General features: G+C 39.4%; 3 protein-coding genes and 1 long non-coding RNA gene across 4 annotated transcripts; 1 reads left to right on the forward strand and 3 right to left on the reverse strand.

Annotated features, from left to right (window-relative positions):
• Window positions 1-766: 766 nt before the first annotated feature.
• Window positions 767-5,842, forward strand: LOC127365514 (CD209 antigen-like protein E). The gene is made up of 6 exons (XM_051403660.1): window positions 767-892; window positions 1,013-1,114; window positions 2,796-2,966; window positions 3,883-4,025; window positions 4,297-4,400; window positions 5,422-5,842. The coding sequence occupies exons 1-6, from the start codon at window positions 823-825 to the stop codon at window positions 5,570-5,572; spliced, it is 741 nt and encodes a 246-aa protein (XP_051259620.1). The 5' UTR covers window positions 767-822; the 3' UTR covers window positions 5,573-5,842.
• LOC127365525 (uncharacterized) lies at window positions 5,216-7,463 on the reverse strand. Its single transcript, XR_007885220.1, has 3 exons — window positions 7,320-7,463; window positions 6,810-6,876; window positions 5,216-5,553 (listed from the first exon to the last, which is right to left on the reverse strand). It is a non-coding gene; the product is annotated as an uncharacterized LOC127365525 (long non-coding RNA).
• A 603-nt stretch (window positions 7,464-8,066) lies between these two features.
• Window positions 8,067-12,958, reverse strand: LOC127365519 (CD209 antigen-like protein E). The gene is made up of 6 exons (XM_051403670.1): window positions 12,877-12,958; window positions 12,676-12,777; window positions 11,376-11,507; window positions 9,859-10,001; window positions 9,321-9,424; window positions 8,067-9,002 (listed from the first exon to the last, which is right to left on the reverse strand). Exons 1-6 carry the CDS (start codon window positions 12,941-12,943, stop codon window positions 8,846-8,848), a joined length of 705 nt encoding a protein of 234 aa, XP_051259630.1. The 5' UTR covers window positions 12,944-12,958; the 3' UTR covers window positions 8,067-8,845.
• A 1,412-nt stretch (window positions 12,959-14,370) lies between these two features.
• Window positions 14,371-19,489, reverse strand: LOC127365494 (protein mono-ADP-ribosyltransferase PARP4). Its single transcript, XM_051403631.1, has 5 exons — window positions 18,618-19,489; window positions 18,251-18,311; window positions 17,336-17,438; window positions 16,752-16,884; window positions 14,371-16,439 (listed from the first exon to the last, which is right to left on the reverse strand). The coding sequence occupies exons 1-5, from the start codon at window positions 19,487-19,489 to the stop codon at window positions 16,232-16,234; spliced, it is 1,377 nt and encodes a 458-aa protein (XP_051259591.1). The 3' UTR covers window positions 14,371-16,231.
• Between the last annotated feature and the right edge of the window lie 254 nt (window positions 19,490-19,743).

Raw genomic sequence — 19,743 nt, forward strand, 5'->3', positions numbered from 1 at the left:
ACATCAAGTCCATGGACATGAGCTTTGTATTTGTAATCTTCCATCACCATGTTGAAAAAAGGAAGGTGGTTTCAGAAGACAGACCACTGATTCAGTGTTCCTGGATTGATGCGAGAAAATTCTTTGAATATAACAGTATTCTTTTGAGGATTGTGCCAAAACAGCTAAGAAATACTGTAATAACCTCATCAGTTCTCACTTCATTTTTCATTCTCTGACCTCAACCGAACTTTGTTGTCATGGCCACCGTCTTTCATTTACCACAGTTAAGGCTAGGGTTAGTAGTAGTTGTAACTTGTTGTTGCATGAACTCGACCTCAGTCATAAATCTGTTGTTCAGTTATGTTAAATACAAACATTCAGTCTAAGAGTAAAAAAATAAGCAGCATTATGGTTCCCCCAAAACATCATTTCCTGATGCAGAGTAGTTGCAGAAGGCCAGAATTTGTAAAACATAAGATTGGTCATTAAGAAAAGAGTTTTATTACTTCTCATTTTATTGTTTGAATAGCATTTTATTTTATCTCACCACTGCTGTCAACTAAAGGACACACTTACAAAGAAATAACATATTATATGTATATATTTAGATTTTTGTCTAAAGTGTACTACTAAATACTTTATTTTACTTACTTTATAATTTTCTTACACTTTGTTCGTTCCTGTTTCAAGTGATATGACGATTTCTCAGAAACTAGTTTGAGGTGTGACTTCCTGTAGATGAAGACAAACTGAACCCAGCTTCAGTTTTATCATTAATGTGAAGAGTAGCTTGTGCTGCAGAGCTGACCCACAGCAGAACATTTGGCATGCTTATGAGCGATGGAGGAAATCTATGTGAATGTTAAATATGACGACTGTGCTGACTTAAGAGCATCCCAGAATCAGAGAGGTAAGAATAATGATTCAGACAGAGAGGCTGACAGACTGAGCTCTGCAGAAATGTGTATTATTACCTGTCATTAATGCTGTTGTATCATTTACTGTATTCACTGGTCTTTTCTGTGTTCAGGTCCCAAGAGCTCAGAGAGGAGATTTCATGGATCTGTTGTTCTCTGTCTGGGTCTGCTCACTGTTCTCCTGCTGGTTGGACTCATCGGCCTCAGTGTCCACTGTGAGTCTAAATCACATTCAGAGATTAAAGTCAGGCTGGATTGTGATTATAGGAGCATCATGTTTGTTCTATGTGTCCCTTTTTGCTTGTTCAGGATTTTTCTGATCTGTTTTATTTACTGTCTTGCTTCAATTTCCACAATTACATTTTGTTCCTTTTAACCCTCCTGTTATGTTCGGGTCAAACTGACACGAAGTTAAAAAAATCAAAAAAGAAAATAGTTAAAAGTATTTTTTCGGTATGCTTCTGCTTGGCTTAATAAGTGTAATCAACATATAAAATGAAAATTGATTATTTCACTTATTTGCAACCCCCCCTGCATGTTTATATTACATAAATACTGTTCGAGTCAATTTATCCCCGGTAGTCAAAGTGGAGGCTAAAAGGGGTCAGACACAAGTGTGTGCGTGTGTTTGTGCGATTGGGGTGAAATATGTCTCACAGTTGCAAAGAAACAAACAGTATATATGACACTTCTGAATAGAGATGGGATTTATGGCTCTTTGAAGGGATCCGGATCTTGAGGAGCTATTCCTTTCAAAGAGCCGTTCAAAAGGCTCATTTTTATATCTATTTATTTTTAAGAAGCTACCAGACTTGAAGGAAATATTATTTTGACAGATGTTACGCTTTGCTTTGCCGTTTGTTTCGTCCGAAAAGTGCATCCACATGCTGCTGCGCTTTCTTTGGCTCATTGTAGCTGCAGTATTGACACTCCGCACTCACCTGAAGGCAGTGCGCCACTGTGTCGGACAACTCAGATGACGTCATGCAAAATTTGCATATCAAATTAGCATCCATGTGTCTCAGTGGAGGAGCAAAGGAGGAGCTTGTGTGCGCATGCTGTATGCGTGACAGCGATTTCAAAAAAAAGAAAAACGAAATGCTCTCAACTGCGACTCGGTTCCCATCGTTCATGTTAAAGAGCTGTTCAATAGATTTGGTTCCCCTTTTAGCCTCCACTTTGACTACAGGGTCAAATTAAGCCAAGAAGAAGTTTCATACCGAAAAAATACTTTTAACAATTTTTAAAATATTTTGTATATTATATTTTTTTAACTTTAAAGCGAGTCAATTTGACCCGAACAGAAGAGGTGTCTTATGTTAATTTATTAACATCACTCCATAAGAAAGAAAATTCAAAATGTAAAATAACATTTTTAAAAAAGTCATGTAAAACTATTGTATTTTATATGTAGGTCTTTCCAATGTACATTTAAAAAAGTTTTAACATGCATTTTATACGGAAAACAAGTGAATTATCCTCATTAAACCATGATCTGTGAGAGGTAAAGAACATCATTGCACTAAATATTGAAATGGTTAGTATTGGAGTTAATAATGAGATATAAACAGTGTTTATTGGGATATTTTAGTTTCTAACACTTTTGGATAATTAATTGGATAATTGCCCCAGGTCAAATTGACCCGGGAACATCATTGCTGTTCCTGAGAAACGAACATAACAGGAGGGTTAAGCAGTTGTGTTTCAGTATTTTGTAATTGCACACAAAAAAGCAAACACCCAAATCAAATTGAGTTTAGTGATTTCAGCATAATTCCAGCATTTATCCAATATCAACTAATTTAACAGGAGTATAATTTTCAAGACACAACAGCAGTGGCATGTTGTATCTGACAGCTACAGGTGTTTCAGAGAAGTGTCTGTTGTTTATTTCAGACCATGTCTCCGCTCAGCGTTCAGCTGCAGAACTCTCCTCTATCAAAGCCAACCTGACTGAGCGTCTTCAGGCCATTGACAACAAGTCCTGTTCCCTGACTGAAGAGAGAGACCTGCTGAATGCCAGAATCACTGAAATGACTCAAGAGCTGGAAAGGCTGACTAGTTTGGGTGAGTCCTTGTCTATAGAATCTACATTTACTTGTTGTCTAATCTAAAACATTTTTACTCAGAAATTCAGTGTTCACCCTGCAATGTGATTTAGTGGCCAGTTTCAGGTCAATATTCAATATCTCCTAAAAATAAAATATGATTATGGACCACTGTAAAACTGTGGCCTCTCTCTGTGCATGAAACTACATTGTAGACAAGGACGAAGGCTCTCTCCTGTGTAAAATAAACACACAATAGGTTTGTGTCTGTTTGATTCAGATTCCCACCACACAGGTCAAAAGTTTAAAAATCAAGCAGAAAAATCTGAATTTGGAATCTCAAACTATCCAACAAGGATAGGAGTGTAGTTTGAGGAGCATTAAATGGTCACTGATGGAAGTTCAGGAGGTTCTGAGGGTAAGGAGCGATGAACTGATGGATGTGGAGGGGAGAAGGAAGAATATGATGTCACCTGTTAGGTTGGTCTGGGAGGACGTGCTGAAGGTGTGCAGAGGGAGACTCAGTGTGGGGATTCTGTCTCAGGCGTGTTTTCTACCAGAGCTGCTTACAGGCCCCAAGACGGTACCGAGAACGAGATGTGGGAGAGGTATGCACTGATTGAATAGGAAGGGATGAGGGGAAAGAGGCTGAAGGTATGTGGGTAGAGTTTAGCAGAGGGAGGGGTAGGGTAGGATGAGGTGAATGGAAGAAGGGAAAGAAAGGGAGGGTGGGTCCAGAAAACTGAAGCAAAGGAAGGAAGGAGTTGACCAGGTATAAGAAGGTTGCCAGGTGATAAGGAGTGGTTGAGGCGTGGCCCTGCTCCTGAACCTAAGTTATCTAATCACATTCATTTCACTGAAAAAGCTGATAACTTCACAAATACATTGACACAAGTCTTGTTGGTCTGTGATGTGTCTGTATGTTTATCTTACAGTGAAAACCTGTCCTGAAGGATGGAAGATGTTTAATAACACATGTTATCTCCTCTCCAATGAGTCTGGTACCTGGGATAAAGCCAGAGAGGACTGCAGAAACAGAGGAGCAGATCTGGTGGTGATAAACAGCGAGGAAGAGGAGGTACAGTGTGTGTGTGTGTGTGTGTGTGTGTGTGTGTGTGTGTGTGTGTACAACCATGACACACGACGAAAAACCCCACAACAATTATTCTGTATCACTGTGGACAAGATGGAAAAACACATCAAGATGTCTTTCTGGAAACAGATATTACCCATCTATACAGGATTTAATGAAACCTGTTATTGTCTCTTCTTCTAAGTGATATTTAGAATGATTAGGTTACGATCATTATTGCATAATAACATAATGTGGGTTTCTTTCTGTTGAACAGACGTTTCTCTCCAAGTTCATACCCTACAATGCTTGGATTGGTTTGACTGACAGAGAGGAGGAAGGGACCTGGAAATGGATAGATGGAACTCCACTGACTCTGACGTAAGGCTTCACTTTGGTTGAATATCAATATTAACTTATACAACTATCATTTTATATTACTAGAATGTATTCGATGATGTGCATTCATAATTAACCTCACTGTCTGACAGACTTCATTGGCTGAAACCAAATAATCAAACTAACTATTTAAGGCCACATGGGGGCAGAAGAACTCCACAATAAGTTGCTAATCTCAGATCCCTGACATATTTTCACCTTTTAACCATTTTATGGCACAAGTGATGGCAAATGGCCTATTTATACATCCAGGAGACAATAGTCCATCTCTGTTTGACTCTGTAGCTGTTTATTCACCTGTATCTTTATCTGACATTTGATGGTAGTGTACAGTGTGTTTATCAGAGCACAAATTTGGTTGAAAACAGCTGCCTGCTCATGGAAATGGAGCTGATGAAAGCCTTTTTACTTTTTTAACGTTTCTGTTCAAATCTCTTCTATTCAGCGCAGATGGACAATGCAAATAAAGTCAGGTATTAATACTATATGGAGGAGACAGACAGACAGCGATGCTGTCCTTCTGATAGTGTAAGACACGTCTATGTGTCTTTCGAGAGCAGTGCTTTCCAACCTGTGGGTCGCCAAAGCTTCACAGGGGTCGCAAGGCCTTCTTGATTTTAAGGTGTATCAGAGGTGTTCATTTCTGTGAAGAAAAGTAAATGTAAATTGTTAAGTACATTGTCTAACAGAACAATGGCAAAGCATCAGGGAAAGCACTGAATTTGTCAAGAAATCACACCATTGAGTCAGTTTGATTGTTAAAAATAAAAATAAAAAAACATAATACAGAGAGAGAATTGTATAAAAAAACAGAAATTTATTTGAATCACTTGTTTTACACAAACGTCTTGCAGTTACTGAGTTCATTATTTGGGTTAATTGTACAGTTTTGTATATAAAATGAAATATCCATGGCTGATGGGTCTTGGTGATGAAGTTGTTTAAGGACTGTGTTCATGTCGGAGATACAGTGTCATGATTCTGTCGTTCTCTATCCCAGTAGGTACTGGGGACTACATCAGCCTGATAATGGTGGTGGAGACCCACTGTGGGGTGAAGAGGACTGTGCACATATCAGAACTGAGGTTTCCACTCACTGGAATGATCTGTCCTGTGAAGCTTCTCTGCGATGGATCTGTGAACAAACAGCATAACACTGCTGTATAAATTGTTCTTAAAATTGTAATCTATTATGTCAATCTAATACGTCAACTTGCATGTTTGTAAAAAATGTGTTTGAGTGTTTGACTGTGCTGAGCACAGTGCTATTGTATGTATTCAAACACCTTCAAATCACAGCTGTAGCTAAATATTGACGTGCAATATTGGAATGCCCCTATAGTAGTTAATGATTAAAAATGTCTTAACTGTATCTTTCCCTTTTTCTAATAACCAAAATAAAATATTAATAGTACATAATTTCAGATTATTTTGTTGGTGACCCTATTCGAATCTGGCTACTTTTTTCGACTGAAAATGGAAGTTGGAGTAGTTTTCCTTGTGATCCAGCAGATAGCGCTGTACTATGAGGATGAGCAATGACATGCCCTATTGAGCTGTCAGTAAACTAGACTAGTAATGTAATGTTCCTGAATGGACAGTCACGACCCCAAAGCATTGGAGAAGCAGTGTGCTTCTGTCGACTAGGGACAAATCAGCTGTCCAACTCTACAACTCCAAATCCGCAAACTTGCTAACGTAGGCCGCCTCAGTGAGGCAGCAGAGCGGCGGCACCACAGACAACCTCGTCTGACTGCTATTGTTCAGCACACTCGGCTTCAGCGGGTTGCTTGATCACCATCACCAATAAGACAGCAACATTAATATGCAAGGATATGCAGCCCATTGGTGTGGTAAGAGCGAATGTCTTATCCTATAGTCTTTATCTTATGCTTTCCTCAGCGGCACTTTCCATTTGTTCTGTGTTTTGAGATTATTTTTCCAAATTCATTGAAACGAATTGTGTGTCATTTGAAATTTGTTCAAACCTGATTCGTAAGTGTTGGCCTTACAAGGCAGTGTGGCCAGCAGAGGTAGTAAGGAAGAGTGGGTTAGCAAGGTGGGGCTAATTTTTGCGGTCCAGTGTGTGGAATATAATATTCATTGGTATGTTTTCATTAGTGTATAATCATGAAAATAGTAGTTGTTGTGTTTTTGTTACTTTAGAATGAGTTGTTTTTATCTACAGATGCCTGCCATGTTTCTACTGTAGCCCAGAATGGACAAACCAAACACTGGCTGTAAATGGGGCCTTCTGTGTTTTTCAGCCACCATCATTTCTCATACACACTTCACAGCCCTTTCTCATTCCCAGGTCATTAACTACAGACGCTGGCAGTGTTCAGTTAGTTGCAATTTGCAACTTCACCACTAGATGCCACTAAATCTTACCCACTGGACCTTTCAGTGTGTCCATATCCAATTATTATCCAGGCTGATTCATACTGTCACAGACCGGCTGGGGGAAGGGGAAAAGAGGAGAGTACAACACATGAGTTTTTAACTAAATACTTATTTCACAAAAATATAAGGAAATAATGATAATATAAAGTATGTCAATCAGTGCGTCAGTAGTGTTTGACGCGTTTGTATGAGTGACAGTGAAGTATAATGAATAAAGAAAATGAACACCAAGAAAAGTTAAACCCAAACAACAAACCATATGCCCAGAAAGAGAGAGAGAAACTGACTGACTCCTCCAGCTTATAAAGCTGAGGAGCAGCAGGTGCTAATGCACTTCCTGCTTCCCTCCTAAAAGGGAAAGACAGCCCAAACAGGAAGTCAAGAGGGCTGTCACAATACAGTTGTGTTTTCACCAAATAAACTGACCATAAACATGATGAGAGTGCTGAGCTGATGACCTGTTTCTGGAAAAGAAATCCTTATTTTACATTACATTACCTTATTTATACCTTACATTACAGTCAGCTTGGAAAAACTTGTCTCTAGGGAAGTAGCGGTGTCCACCATGAGCTGGAAGCCTTCCTCGAGAGCTCCCCCCATGGCGCCCTCTTCTTCTGGAGGCTCTGTGTGCTGCTGCTGCTGCTGCTGACGTGTCTGCTGACGTGTCTGCTGTTTTTTTGGAGGAATCCTGTATTGTCTTTTTCTTCTGACACAACATGTAAGGTTGGTTGAGCGGTGAAGGTCAGTCCAAATGTATTTATTTCTAGTGATTATGGAGAGTGAGGTATGTCACATGTGTATGGAGGTGCGGCTCGAATTGACTGCCTGAACTAGCTCCATGTATCAAAGCGAAAGAAAATCAACTCTGTTCTGGGCTAAGCCCCTTTTAAACTTGGGCCCCTGGCAGCCAACAATCCCTGTGGCCTGCTCGCCAACATCATCTGGCAAAAAGTATCCCCTGGGAGAACCCTCAACTCCTGTTTATATAGCCTGTGGCTCCTCCTACCCCAGGAAGTAATGATTAAGGAATCAATTAACTTATAGCACACATTTACCTGATAGCCAATAGATCATTTTAGAAGTCAACAGTGGAAAAAGTGTGACTGTAACAGTGACTGAGGTGGACAAGCACTCTATGTTGTGTCTTATTTAAGTTACAGGTCACGGGGCATCCCTGTGACACACTGCACTATCTATATATCAGTCTGTCTGTGTCTGACTGAACATTCTTACCTGTCTGGTTTCTAAAGAGTCTTGAGTCAACAGGTTTGTCAATAGATTTCCTCCACTGAGGATGTAAATGACTGAACTCATTCTTGGTGGTTTTTATGGTTTCCTTGAGGTTTATCTTTTGCAGAAGTAACAAGTGAAAAAAGTACCTGATGACTATTGTCTATTGCAACACTTAAAACAGGAACAGTTTGACAACAATGTAATGCTTTGTTAAATGATCTAGTACAGAAGTCAAAGGTCATTTTCAATTACATTCAATCAATTACAGAAGTCTACTGTATAAATCGTTATTTGTCATTAGGTTTTCTGGTGTGGACTGTGTAATGTCATAGTAATTACTTTGATTTCATTTAATTATGGGTTCATACTTTTTAGGTGAATTGACAAAAGCAGTGAATGTGACAGTAAATGTCTTCCTCTATTCAATAACTGTGGAGGAAAGCATTGAGTCTGTTTATTATCCTTATCAGTGCATTCAGGGTCAAACATTATAGTTAATTAATTAACATTAGCTACAACACTTGGGGGAACATTAAGTTCCATTGCATACTGGATGGTAGTCATCAGCCATACATCTGTATATACATGCTAAAAATCCCATTTTGTTCCAAAATTGTCCAAGTTAAAAAATCCTAGTGAGATCTAAATTCCTGGTCTCCTTTCCTTTATAGTCCATGTTGATGTACATTATTTCTCTCTTTCTATTTACACGTACAATGATGCAATTAAAGGCCTTTTGAGTAATCATAACTTACATAACAAAATTATTTATAAACATATTGTTTAAAACCTCAAGCCATTTTTTCACAGATCCATTTCTGAGCATCCTCACACCGCCGATCATTCCAGTTTCCTTCAGTTTCCTTGCCAGCTATTACAATTGCACAGTCCTCTTCCCCCCACTTTGGATCTCCAGCACCACTGTCAGGCTGCCCTCTCACCCAGTACCTAGGAGGTTATTGAGCAGGTGAATTTTTAACAGCATTTACGACTTCCCAAAAAATAAATGATTGCAAGTTTAACATTTTCTGGTGTATTAATTTAAGTATTATTTTGTCTCCACCCACTGAAGTCAACCAGTGAGTTTTTCTGCATGTAGAGCAGCTACTTTAACATGAAAGGTTGAAAATTAAGTTCAGTCTGACTCTGATAACAGTTATGATACAGTCGTACACAAACAAATGTAGTAATGTACAGCAAGAGTTGTATATGTGCCTATATTCAAATAAGGTGTAGAACATTTACTGAATTTACTGTATGCCTTACGCCAGAGTCAGTGGAGTTCCATCAGTCCATTTCCAGGTGCCCTCATTGTCTCTGTCAGTCAGACCAATCCAGGTGTCCTTCCTGATGTTTTTAGTGACAAACTCCTGTTAAAGGTAAAGGAAAGAAATCCCATCTTTAGTTTGAACCTTATTATATATATATAATTATATTGATTAATTTCAATAAGATCCACTAACATTCACTATCACTATCTATGTCTACATTTGCATCATCTATACAGCTTGAAATGGACATAAAAGTTCATTCACACATATGTAGATGAGGCAAACTTCAACCTGAAGGAGGGGAAGGAATCTGATCTTCCAGACTGATATCTGTTCTCTTTTTATTCCAAGATTCAATGGATTCATCCATAGAAGTGAGGAAAATGACATTGCTCCCATTCAAATCAACCCAACGATGATTACAGATTATAAGAAAATGAAATATATTCTAATAAAAAAGTATGATGAAGAGTAGAAATCATAGTCAGTGGTGGAAGAATCTGCTGCATCTAAAAGGAAAAACTGCACACTACCTGTTCTTCAGAACTGTCTATGATCACCAGATCTGCTCCTCTCTCTCTGCAGTCTTGTCTGCCTTCTTCCCAAGAATGAGAATTATTGGAGAAGAGATAACAGGTACAACTGAACATCTTCCATCCTGCAGGGCAAGTTTTCTCTGTAAAATGAACCAAACAAAACACAGTAAAGATCAGAAAAGACCCATGTTCTTCTATTTGAAAGGGTGAGATTAAATATATGTTCTGTGGATGACAATGTTTGTGTACACGGGCATTTATGATATAGTGAATAATGAATAAAAACAGGCCTTACCCAGAATGTAACAAAATAACTATTACAGCTTTATTAAAATGTCCCTTTGTTCCTAGTGCAGTTAATGTGCTTAATAGTGTGGACCTGATGTCACCAACTGGTTTGTGGAGTGCTGTTTTGAAGGATGTTTCTGAAACTATTTTTAGCAAGAAATTGATAATTATTTCATTATATTGATCAGCACTGCCTAGTTTGACAGTTTGATCTGAGTTTGGTGCGTTCAGCTGGACAGACTCACTGAGAATGAGCTGTCAATCACAAGGTAGCCACACTCTAAAGCGTACTCTGCTCTAACGTCTGTTTTACTCTTAATGGGACCATCATTTATTAAATTAACATCATTTTGCATTAAGAGGACATGAAACCAGCAACTGAGACCATAAATTAATTAGGAAACTGTTTACTGAGCTAATAAATCAAATGAGACTCCCTACTACTGGACTCTTTTGCAACCTGTGGAGCTGCCCCCCTGCTGGCCATTACATAGAATGCAGGATACTTTGCGTTGGCTTCAAGTCACAGGCCTGCAAGCTCTGCCCTTTATATATACTGTCAATGCACTGACCATCGACTTCTCAGCAGCACTTATCATGGCTACCATTATTATAGTTGTACATTCTAATAGTACTTTTAATTAACTTGAATGCTGTGTCTACTATGAATCAAATTTACCCTTGACATAGAATAAAGATCTAAACTGGACTCAGATGACGCATGTTGTATATAAAATTGTCGCAAGCAAAAATAGTTACGCATATAAAGAAGATGCATTATTATTTGGAAGGATCACAATCTTATAAGGAAGTGAAACTCTTTAAAGTGGCCACATTTAAAACATTTGAAAACTCTGGGGTTTAACAAAAATAGATACTAATAACATCTTAAAGTGGAAAAGGTGCCTTATACATAATCATTTGTGAATATACAGTCTACATAGTGTGATGACACAGGTTCATCACTAAACAGTCTGCATCCTGTGCCTTATTGAAGTGACAGCTATGAGCCTATTTACTGTCTCATTTACAGTAAATTGTGCAATTTTACAACAGCAATGAGACCAAGAAGATGTTCAAATAAAGTTAATAGTTAAGTTTGGACAAGGTGATGTAAGTGTTAAACATATTCTCTGAATCGTGCTATTCTGTACTCGAGGCTGTGGTGAGTCCTGATCTCTATGTTGAGAGACAGCTGTGCAGAACCCACATAGGCAAACACTCACTCTGTTTGGGCAATCTCTGAAGCCTGTCCACCTCTTTAGTCATTTCAGTGAGGCTGGCATTCAGCAGGTCTCTCTCTTCAGTCATGGAGGACAGCTTGTCATTGATGGAGAGTTCTGCAGATGAGTCATGGTCTGAAATAAATACATGTGTGTTTTTAGATACATGTTTCCTCATCTGAAAATACCTAATTCATTCTGACTGAAGTTTCTATAACAATGTTCATAAATCACGTTTTCTGCTTATGCAATCTGTTAAATGTCAGCTTGCCTTCCCAGTGAAATGCAAGACTCTGCCAACATCCTTCCCAGTTTTGACCAGATTTCTCTGACAATTTGAGCCCCTGTGGATCCCCACTATGGAGAACAATATGTCTCTGACTGTTACTGCTACTTGCAAGCCATAGCTATAAAAAGAAACGGTGTATGGGTGTCACTGTGGACGGACACTGCCATCACATCATCTTGGGTCAACCAGATCAGGAATATCCAGCTTATCTGGATCTTTCTGGCCAAACTGGTTCAGGAAGACCACCATCTTAATGAAGCAGCAGGTCAGGATGAAGGACCTGCTTTTGTCTTTGTGAGAGAGTCTGTGGAGCAACTCTTTGAAGTTGTCTGTGGCAAAATTTTGCAACTCTGTTGCCATTATTTTATAATGCTCCTTTTTTAGTAACCTGGTGTCCAGCATAGGACTACAGTCAAGAGGTGAAAGCCACTATTGTGGAGTGTACTCCAACATGCAAATCAGCAAGCATGAACTCATTAACACTAGCATGGGCTTCAAATTCATCCAGAAGTGGAGTTTTGGACGCGGTAAAAGTCCATATGGGTGTTTTCATGGACATCTTTATTGTGTTGCTGCAACTGTCCGCTCTGTTGATGTAAAAAATGGTGACATTATTCTGGGATTTTCTTACTGGGACTCTATTGCTGCTCTATGAAAGGAAGATGCCAGGGGTGCCAAATGTGGCACAGTGGGACGAGACAATTAAACAGTTTTTTGTTCATTTTTGCTGCTCTAGCTGCTTGAATGTGACTTTTTACCATGGGTGGAAAAATTCATGGTTCGTACAAAATATATTCTTATGATGTCAGTGTTGCTTCTGTGATGCTTTTCAAAACAGACAAAGTGCTATAAAGACAATGAGTAAAGGAAAAATACATCACAGAAAAGCCAGGATGGCAAACAGACATTTTGGTAAAACAAGCAGCTTTAGAGCAGAACAAAGCTCCTAAATGCTCCAATGCTCCTAAAAAAACACAATTCAAACTGAAGTTAACTCATTAAAACCAGACTCACAGTGCACACTGAGGGCGATGAGTCCAACCAGCAGGAGAACAGTGAACAGCCCCAGACAGAGAACAACAGATCCATGAAATCTCCTCTCAGAGCTCGTGGGACCTGAAAGATCAGTGAATACAGTCAAGTGTACAATATTAATAATGACAGATGATAATATGTATCTGTGCACAACCTCTCAGTCTGACTGAACGGTCTTACCTGTCTGATTTGCTAAGGGTCTTGGGTCGACGGGTTTATATTCAACTTTGACATAGATTTCCTCCATTGCTCATAAAGTCACCAACTATTTCCTAGAGAGTCAGCTCTGCAGCACGGTTACAGCACAGCAGAACGATGATATAAGTCAACAATTTCTCTGCAACTTCTGAGGAAGTCACAAGTTTCAGAGGTGATAAAAATAGTTTGTACAACAATTAACCAACTGAAACTCGATTTCTTTTCACACGTGTAATGATAGTCACATGAACAGATACTGTACATAAGAGTGAAGTCCCTAGATACACTGTATACACTTTATTTTAAGCTTGCACTGTTGAAGAAGTTAGCTGAATTGGCGACTTCAAATGACCTCTAATGAGGAGAGAATAAATAAATGTAACACCCCTCAGAGAGGAATGATTGAGTCGCTTTATTTTATATTAACATTCTCAAATTTAATTTACCCTAAAAATGATATGTAACCCTTTCAAACACCACTGCAACATGTATATTGGAAAAATTCAGCAAAGGACAAAAATATCACGTCTTATCAAGGTCTTGTGAGTTACCAGGTAAGACAAAACGCCAAGGTCGCACTAGTGTAACTAGCAAGGCTATTTTGGGAAATGCTCATTTGATTTCTTGCTTTGAGTTCAATGAGAATGAAACATTATTAAGGACTGGAAGCAACAGGGAAACCCCTTGTGTGAGCTCAGCACTTACCATTATCCAGCAGCGAGTTCTATCTTCAGAGACATTCATGTGATCCAACACGACGTCTTTAGTCAGCCCAGGAAAAAAGACACGTCTTCCCAGGGTGAAATCAACGTTCAAATTTTGTTGTCTTTTTGTCAAGTATTTCTATGGATTGACACAAAATTTGGTCCAAGATGCATCAACTTACTGACCCATGAGGTACAACCACACTGAGTTTACTGCTCCTGTAATGATCTCTTGAAGATGATGATTACAGTCTCACTGGAATATCAACTCCCACCATAACAAAGAACAACAAATGACCACCAATACACCAAGTCTCTTGTGTGTAATTCACTTTTTGTCAAAAACAGGTATTTCCTACACAAACCACTGGTCATCAAAGTAAAGTAATGGATCAGTTGCTCTGTCAGCGACTCTATTAACTATTAACATCAGTCTTATTGTTGTCCCAACAATAAGTTCCTTGAGCTAAATCTTGTCAAAGGACATCTACTGCACACACAGTTCCTGGTATTTATTTTGCTTTTGGTAAGAACACATAATATAATCTTCTGTAATAACAGACCTGCCATTAGGTTTGCTAGTTATATCTTATTTGACAGGCATCAATACACATAATGTGAGATTGTTATTGCCCTCATTGTTACTTCAGGCTAACACTATCAGCACTAAAACAGGCCAACTTAGTGACAATGACAGAAAGTAATTGTGTAAACTATCACCTTAAAACACATTCTTAATATCTAGGAAGAAAAAAAACCCAGCAGAGTGCAATTTATGCATTTATTCAAACTTTATTTTTAATGTTTGAATGGTGCTGATTAATCAAAAATGCTGATAAAGTTCTGTGTGAAAAGGCTGAAATAAAAAGCAGCAGTAGTAGTGAATAACTGAGGCATGTTGAACGCTGTGTTTTATCCTTGATGGGAGTGAATATTTGTTTCACACTTTGATCATGATGTTTTTTAGATGGCTAGGTTAACAAGTTCAACCAAACAAATGTATTATTAACAGCTTAGTTGTTTATGAGAGGAAAAACAGACAGTATTGGATTGGTGTCAGTATTGGCACGTATCGGTACTTTTTTCATGTCCGTCTGTATCAGACATGAAAAAGTGGCATTAAGCTGTCCCTGTTTTTCCATTCTATATTCATTCCCTGTAATTTACTACTACTACTACTACTACTACTACTATCATTGTATTTTTTTCAGTTTGATCTTATAACATACAATGAAGTAATAAAAGCTGGTTGTATATGTAAGTCAAGTTGTAGGCCTCACAGTGACACTGTCCCTGCCTTAAGCCTCTGTCATAGACACAAGTAAACTTAAAAAGAAAACCCAGTTACCCATATACATGGCGGAGAAATGAGCTTTCTCCAGGAGAAGTTTCGCTGGAGAAATCTCAAATACCTTACCCCGATTAAAGAAACTGTTTTGTATTTTACTTACTGCAGAATTGCAACTGTATCTTTGTTATTTAGTTACAACTGACCTTCCTAAGTTCTGCACATTTTGAAAGCTCGGTCAGCTTCTCCTTTCCTGTGCTTAGATATGCTTTGTGTTAGGCTTGTCTATGTTGAATAGACAACCACATTCTAAAGATGGTTAGAAGATAAAAGTGACGTTGTTGTGTTCTTTGTTTGAGAAAGGACCTTAAAGGAAGTGTAGTCCTCAACTTCTTTTATTTGAGAGAATAAGTAAACAACACAGCTGTGGGTCCGATCTGCTTCACTCGAAAGGTCCGCAGGATCAGGCACCAGGAGCACAGTCTGCTCCCTCTTTTTTATGAGTTTGTTATTCTGGGTGTCATCCTTCCTGATTAGTACATGTGTCACTATCTTTATTGGTCCTTATTTTGGCAGAGGCGGTTTCTTTGTATAATTCTGCAATGACCACTGTCCACACTCTGCCCATCACCTCCCAGGCTGGAGGTACTAAAATGTAATCAAAAAGGACAAAGGGTGCGCTTACTTACAGTGGGTGCTTCACCAGCTTATTGATTATTTAATTTAATTTTGAGTGAATGACTAAGGCTCAGTGTGTTTCTCATTTAGAGACTATTCTAAAACCTGCAGGCAAAGGTCACCAAGATAATCAGGAAGGACCTGTGACTGTGTCAGCAGAATATTTCCCTACACAATGCCTGTTTTGTTTCCAACACCCAGTATAACAAACCCTCGTCACATGTTTTATTGTACAAATATCTCACAACGTATATATAGTCATATATTAAGCTAACTAACTAGCTAGCTAGCTAAAAACTGGCCATCTAACTAGATGCTAGCTAATGACTGATGTACACTAGCTAGCAAGTAAGCTAGCGTTTTGCTAACATTAGCTAGCGAACGTAAGAGGTGACAATATATGTCGCGTTTATCTTTTAGCTATCTTCAAAATGTGGTTGTCTTTCCAGCATAGACGAGCCTAGCACGTAGCGTATCTCAGCACAGGAAAGGTTCTGATCAATGGCTCAACTGCTATTGGAGTACAGAGTTAAAAGGGGCGGGGCTTAGGAAGGTTTAATTGAAGACACTGACAGTTCAAAGTACTTTACATTGGCCAAAGAAATGGGTCTACGTCTAAAAAGATAATCTCATCCCCTCACACCATCTTCTCCTCCAGCTGGCCCGCTTAGTGGACCAGTAACGGGGCAGCGGTCTTCTGCAGGTTCAGACCACTGAGAGGTGAGAAGGGAGGGAGGCCTTCGTAGCCCAGCAGCTGACGCGTGGAGGATTCCCAGCTCCGCCCAAACTCCAGCCGGCTGTAGACACATGGGTACTGCCGGTCGGCCCAGCAGACCCAGTCCACCGCTCTCTTCAGCTCCTCCCACCGCTCAGGCCTAGAAGAAAAAGTCAGTAGTTACCAAAAGAGGTAGCCGCTCTGGGAACAGTGACAGCTAAGTTTACAAAAATCATCCAGAGAAACAGACAATTTGGATTGATCAAATGCGGTGTTTTTGAATGACATTTTAAATCTACTGTAGGTTGTAACCCACATGTGATTCTAACTGAACCTCAGGCTCAGAAAGATTTGCTTCATCAACATAAGAACACTTGTTTTTGTCCTCATGTGTCCTGGTTCGAACATTCCCACAAATACCAAAAAAGTGAACACGCCATCTTCATGTCGTTTCGTCTGGTTTTGGACAGACCTGGTCTGAGAGGAGTCGTCCAGGCAGAAGAGGGTGCGCAGAAGTTTGCCTTCCTCAAGCCTTTTCACCCTCATCAGCTGCAGAACCAGAAGAGTCGCCACCAGCTTTAGGATGTCTGCATGGGCCCTCGCACCTACAGCATACACACACACAGGGATCACAGTTATTACAGTACAGTACAACTGCAACGATTGGTCCATACGTGGTCATTTACTAAATTAATCGCCAAATATTTTGATAATTGATTTTATGGAAGTCGATTTTAAAGGAATGCACACAAATTCTTCAGTTCAGTTTCTCAAATGGGAATATTTTCTGCTTTAATTAATCCTCTTTGACAGTAAAGTGAATATCTTTGTGTTGTGGACAAAACAAGAAGAAAAAAATTCTAGCCCTTGGACAACTAGTTGAGGACTATGTACATAATACCTTATGGTACATTAACTTAAGTGAATGATGTTAACGGTTCTGTCCCCACTGTATATTCCCAATCTTACAGTCCCAGAAAGGTTGGTTCAAAATGGTCTGAAATGACAAAGATATTAAGACTCTGAAGGCCTGAAACTGATTTTAGGAGTTCTCACCTAGAGAATGGATGCCCTTGCTTTTCAGGAACACGTTGGCAAAGAGATCTACATCGACGTTTATTAATTCTCCCAGCTCTGTGGTTAACTCCCAGTAGCCCTCCTGCAACACACAGATCAAAAGAAAATTCAATTCCTATGCAAAGTGGCAGCAAAACATTAATGTCCAACTTCCCTCAGGACTGCCAGTATGAGCATGCATGTTATAGTAAAGGACAGCACAACCTTAAAATAAAACAAACAAGAAACAGTAGTGCAAGTTGTTTTGGACAACAGTATCCACTAAATCGGTAGTTCCCAACCTGGAGGACAGGACGCCCACGTGGGGTCACCAAAGCTTCATGTAGTTGGGATTTTAAGGGTTGTAAGAAAACTTCAAAAATACACACAGTAAGCCTATACCTCAGCTTTGTATTAATTTCTGTGAAAAAATGCAATTTCTGATGATCCGATATTTATTAAAGTTTAATTTTTCAAAATTTGTTTTTTTTATTTAAGATCTAAACTTTGAAGAACTGAACACAAGCTTTATTAACAGAGCCTCCACTCTGATAAACAACCAAACATCCAATAGAACAATGAGAAGAAAAGACTGAAAGAAGCCTTTAAGTACGTAGGATTGTTAAAAAAACAAACATAATATAGATGCTAAAGTTCCTACACTATCAGCAAAACTCATCTCTGTTGCAATACTCAAGGAAAACGGTTGGAAACCACTGCACTGCACATTCTATCTTGCCAGCAGGAACTGAGAAGGCTTAAATTAGGGAGTAGGCACGAGTAAACCAGCATACACAATATCAGGACCCTGGAGTTGCTACACTGGAATGAAAAGAAGCTATTATTTGTGTTCTTAGTTTCATCTGTGCAAGTGCAGCATTCAAGCAGATCCAATGAAATTGTATCACATCTTACTGAATGCTGCATCTGGAAGATCTTTGTCCATCTGAGCTTCAGTGCTTCAGAACGTGCTGTCCTGAAACAACATGATCAAAACAGGACTCTCTAAGTGAATACTGGCAATATTATATATTATTATAAATACCCACACGTAACCACACACACACTTGAGCTGACTCTCTTTCTTCCACATGCATAGATACACATACACAAAATAACTTTCAATCCACTAGTCAGTTAACATAGAGATAATGGATTCTGTTTTTCATTTTGTCAACCAAAGCTTGCAGCCATTTTAAATAAGCACAGCAACAATTGTCTTACAATAATTATTATCAGGGTTGAAGGATATCTTAAAACAAGTAAAAGTTTTGGGACTTACTCAAAGAGTGGATATTTTGCTGAACGCTGAGGTCGAGAGAACTCCATTCGACCAAATAGAGCTCGGGTTCTCCTTTTAGTAGCTGTGATATCAGAGAATGATGATGCTTTGCTTGGACCAATCAGATTATCTGCAGACTTTGCAGATGCACCGGAGAACATGGAAGTCCTTATTAACTGGTGCCTGGTAGGTTGAGAAGCTCCGAAGAGAGTGCCACAAGGAGCAGAAAAACCCTGAGCAACAATGGGAGCACCAATGGATGGAGGAGGAGGAGGACGAAGAGGAAGAGGAGGAGGTGAAGAAGGATCATATGAGAAAGACTGACCAACAATGGGAGAACCAATGGATGGAAGAGGAGGAGGACGAGGAGGAGGTGAAGAAGGATCATATGAGAAAGACTGACCAACAATGGGAGCACCAATGGATGGAGGAGGAGGAGGAGGAGGAGGAGCATGTGGATGTTGAGAACGATCCATTGAGACAGCCTGAGCACCCATAGCCCACACATGTTTTTTAAATGAGTGCCGAGTAGCAGAGTGAGCAACATAGAGAGGGAGAGGAGGAGGTTTGAAAAGATTAGATGGGACAGCTGGAGCACCAATGGAAGGTGGTGGAGGAGGAGGATGTGGAGAACTATCGATTGAGAGAGCCTGAGCACCCGTAGCACTAAGAGTAAGTGAGTGTTGCCGAATAGAGGACTGAGGAGGAGGTTGAGAAAGATTAGCTGGGACAGCTGGAGCACCAGAGGAAGGTGAAGAACGTCCGGATTTAAACACAAAACCACTTTGGCTAAAAGACAGTTCAGAGTCATGGCATAGGCTGGTTTCAGAGTGACACAGAGGAAGAGGAGAATCATAGATCATGTAGCACATGGACCAGGTCAAAAACTGCAAAAGGAGAGATAAAAAGACAACGTTAAGTTAAAACTCCTCGCGTGCGCTTTTTAAACACCACCACCAGTTCATTGTACTTAACACACAAAAATCAGTTTTTAGATTAATTCTACCAAGCAAACTTTTGAAGGGGCCTTTGTGAAGCACATGCAGGAGGAACATAGTCTTCATCAATGACTTTACACATGAACTCATTACAGATGAGTGGTGCAGTGTGCATTGTCCTGCTTAAA

Source organism: Dicentrarchus labrax, unplaced genomic scaffold, assembly GCF_905237075.1.
Source record: "Dicentrarchus labrax unplaced genomic scaffold, dlabrax2021, whole genome shotgun sequence".
In the NCBI taxonomy this organism is placed as follows: domain Eukaryota; kingdom Metazoa; phylum Chordata; class Actinopteri; family Moronidae; genus Dicentrarchus; species Dicentrarchus labrax.

Excerpts from the sequence above, each read along its gene's own strand:
- LOC127365514 (XM_051403660.1), top strand. The coding sequence starts at position 823 with ATGGAGGAAATCTATGTGAATGTTAAATATGACGACTGTGCTGACTTA. Across the intron at positions 1,115-2,795 it reads CATCGGCCTCAGTGTCCACT|ACCATGTCTCCGCTCAGCGT; the intron begins GTGAGTCTAAAT and ends TGTTTATTTCAG. Across the intron at positions 4,026-4,296 it reads TAAACAGCGAGGAAGAGGAG|ACGTTTCTCTCCAAGTTCAT; the intron begins GTACAGTGTGTG and ends TCTGTTGAACAG.
- LOC127365519 (XM_051403670.1), bottom strand. The coding sequence starts at position 12,943 with ATGGAGGAAATCTATGTCAAAGTTGAATATAAACCCGTCGACCCAAGA. Across the intron at positions 12,778-12,876 it reads ACCCTTAGCAAATCAGACAG|GTCCCACGAGCTCTGAGAGG; the intron begins GTAAGACCGTTC and ends CTGATCTTTCAG. Across the intron at positions 11,508-12,675 it reads CATCGCCCTCAGTGTGCACT|ACCATGACTCATCTGCAGAA; the intron begins GTGAGTCTGGTT and ends TATTTATTTCAG.
- LOC127365494 (XM_051403631.1), bottom strand. The coding sequence starts at position 19,489 with ATGTGCTACATGATCTATGATTCTCCTCTTCCTCTGTGTCACTCTGAA. Across the intron at positions 17,439-18,250 it reads TCTTCCAGATGCAGCATTCA|GAGGGCTACTGGGAGTTAAC; the intron begins GTAAGATGTGAT and ends TGTGTGTTGCAG. Across the intron at positions 16,440-16,751 it reads GACGACTCCTCTCAGACCAG|GCCTGAGCGGTGGGAGGAGC; the intron begins GTCTGTCCAAAA and ends TTTTTCTTCTAG.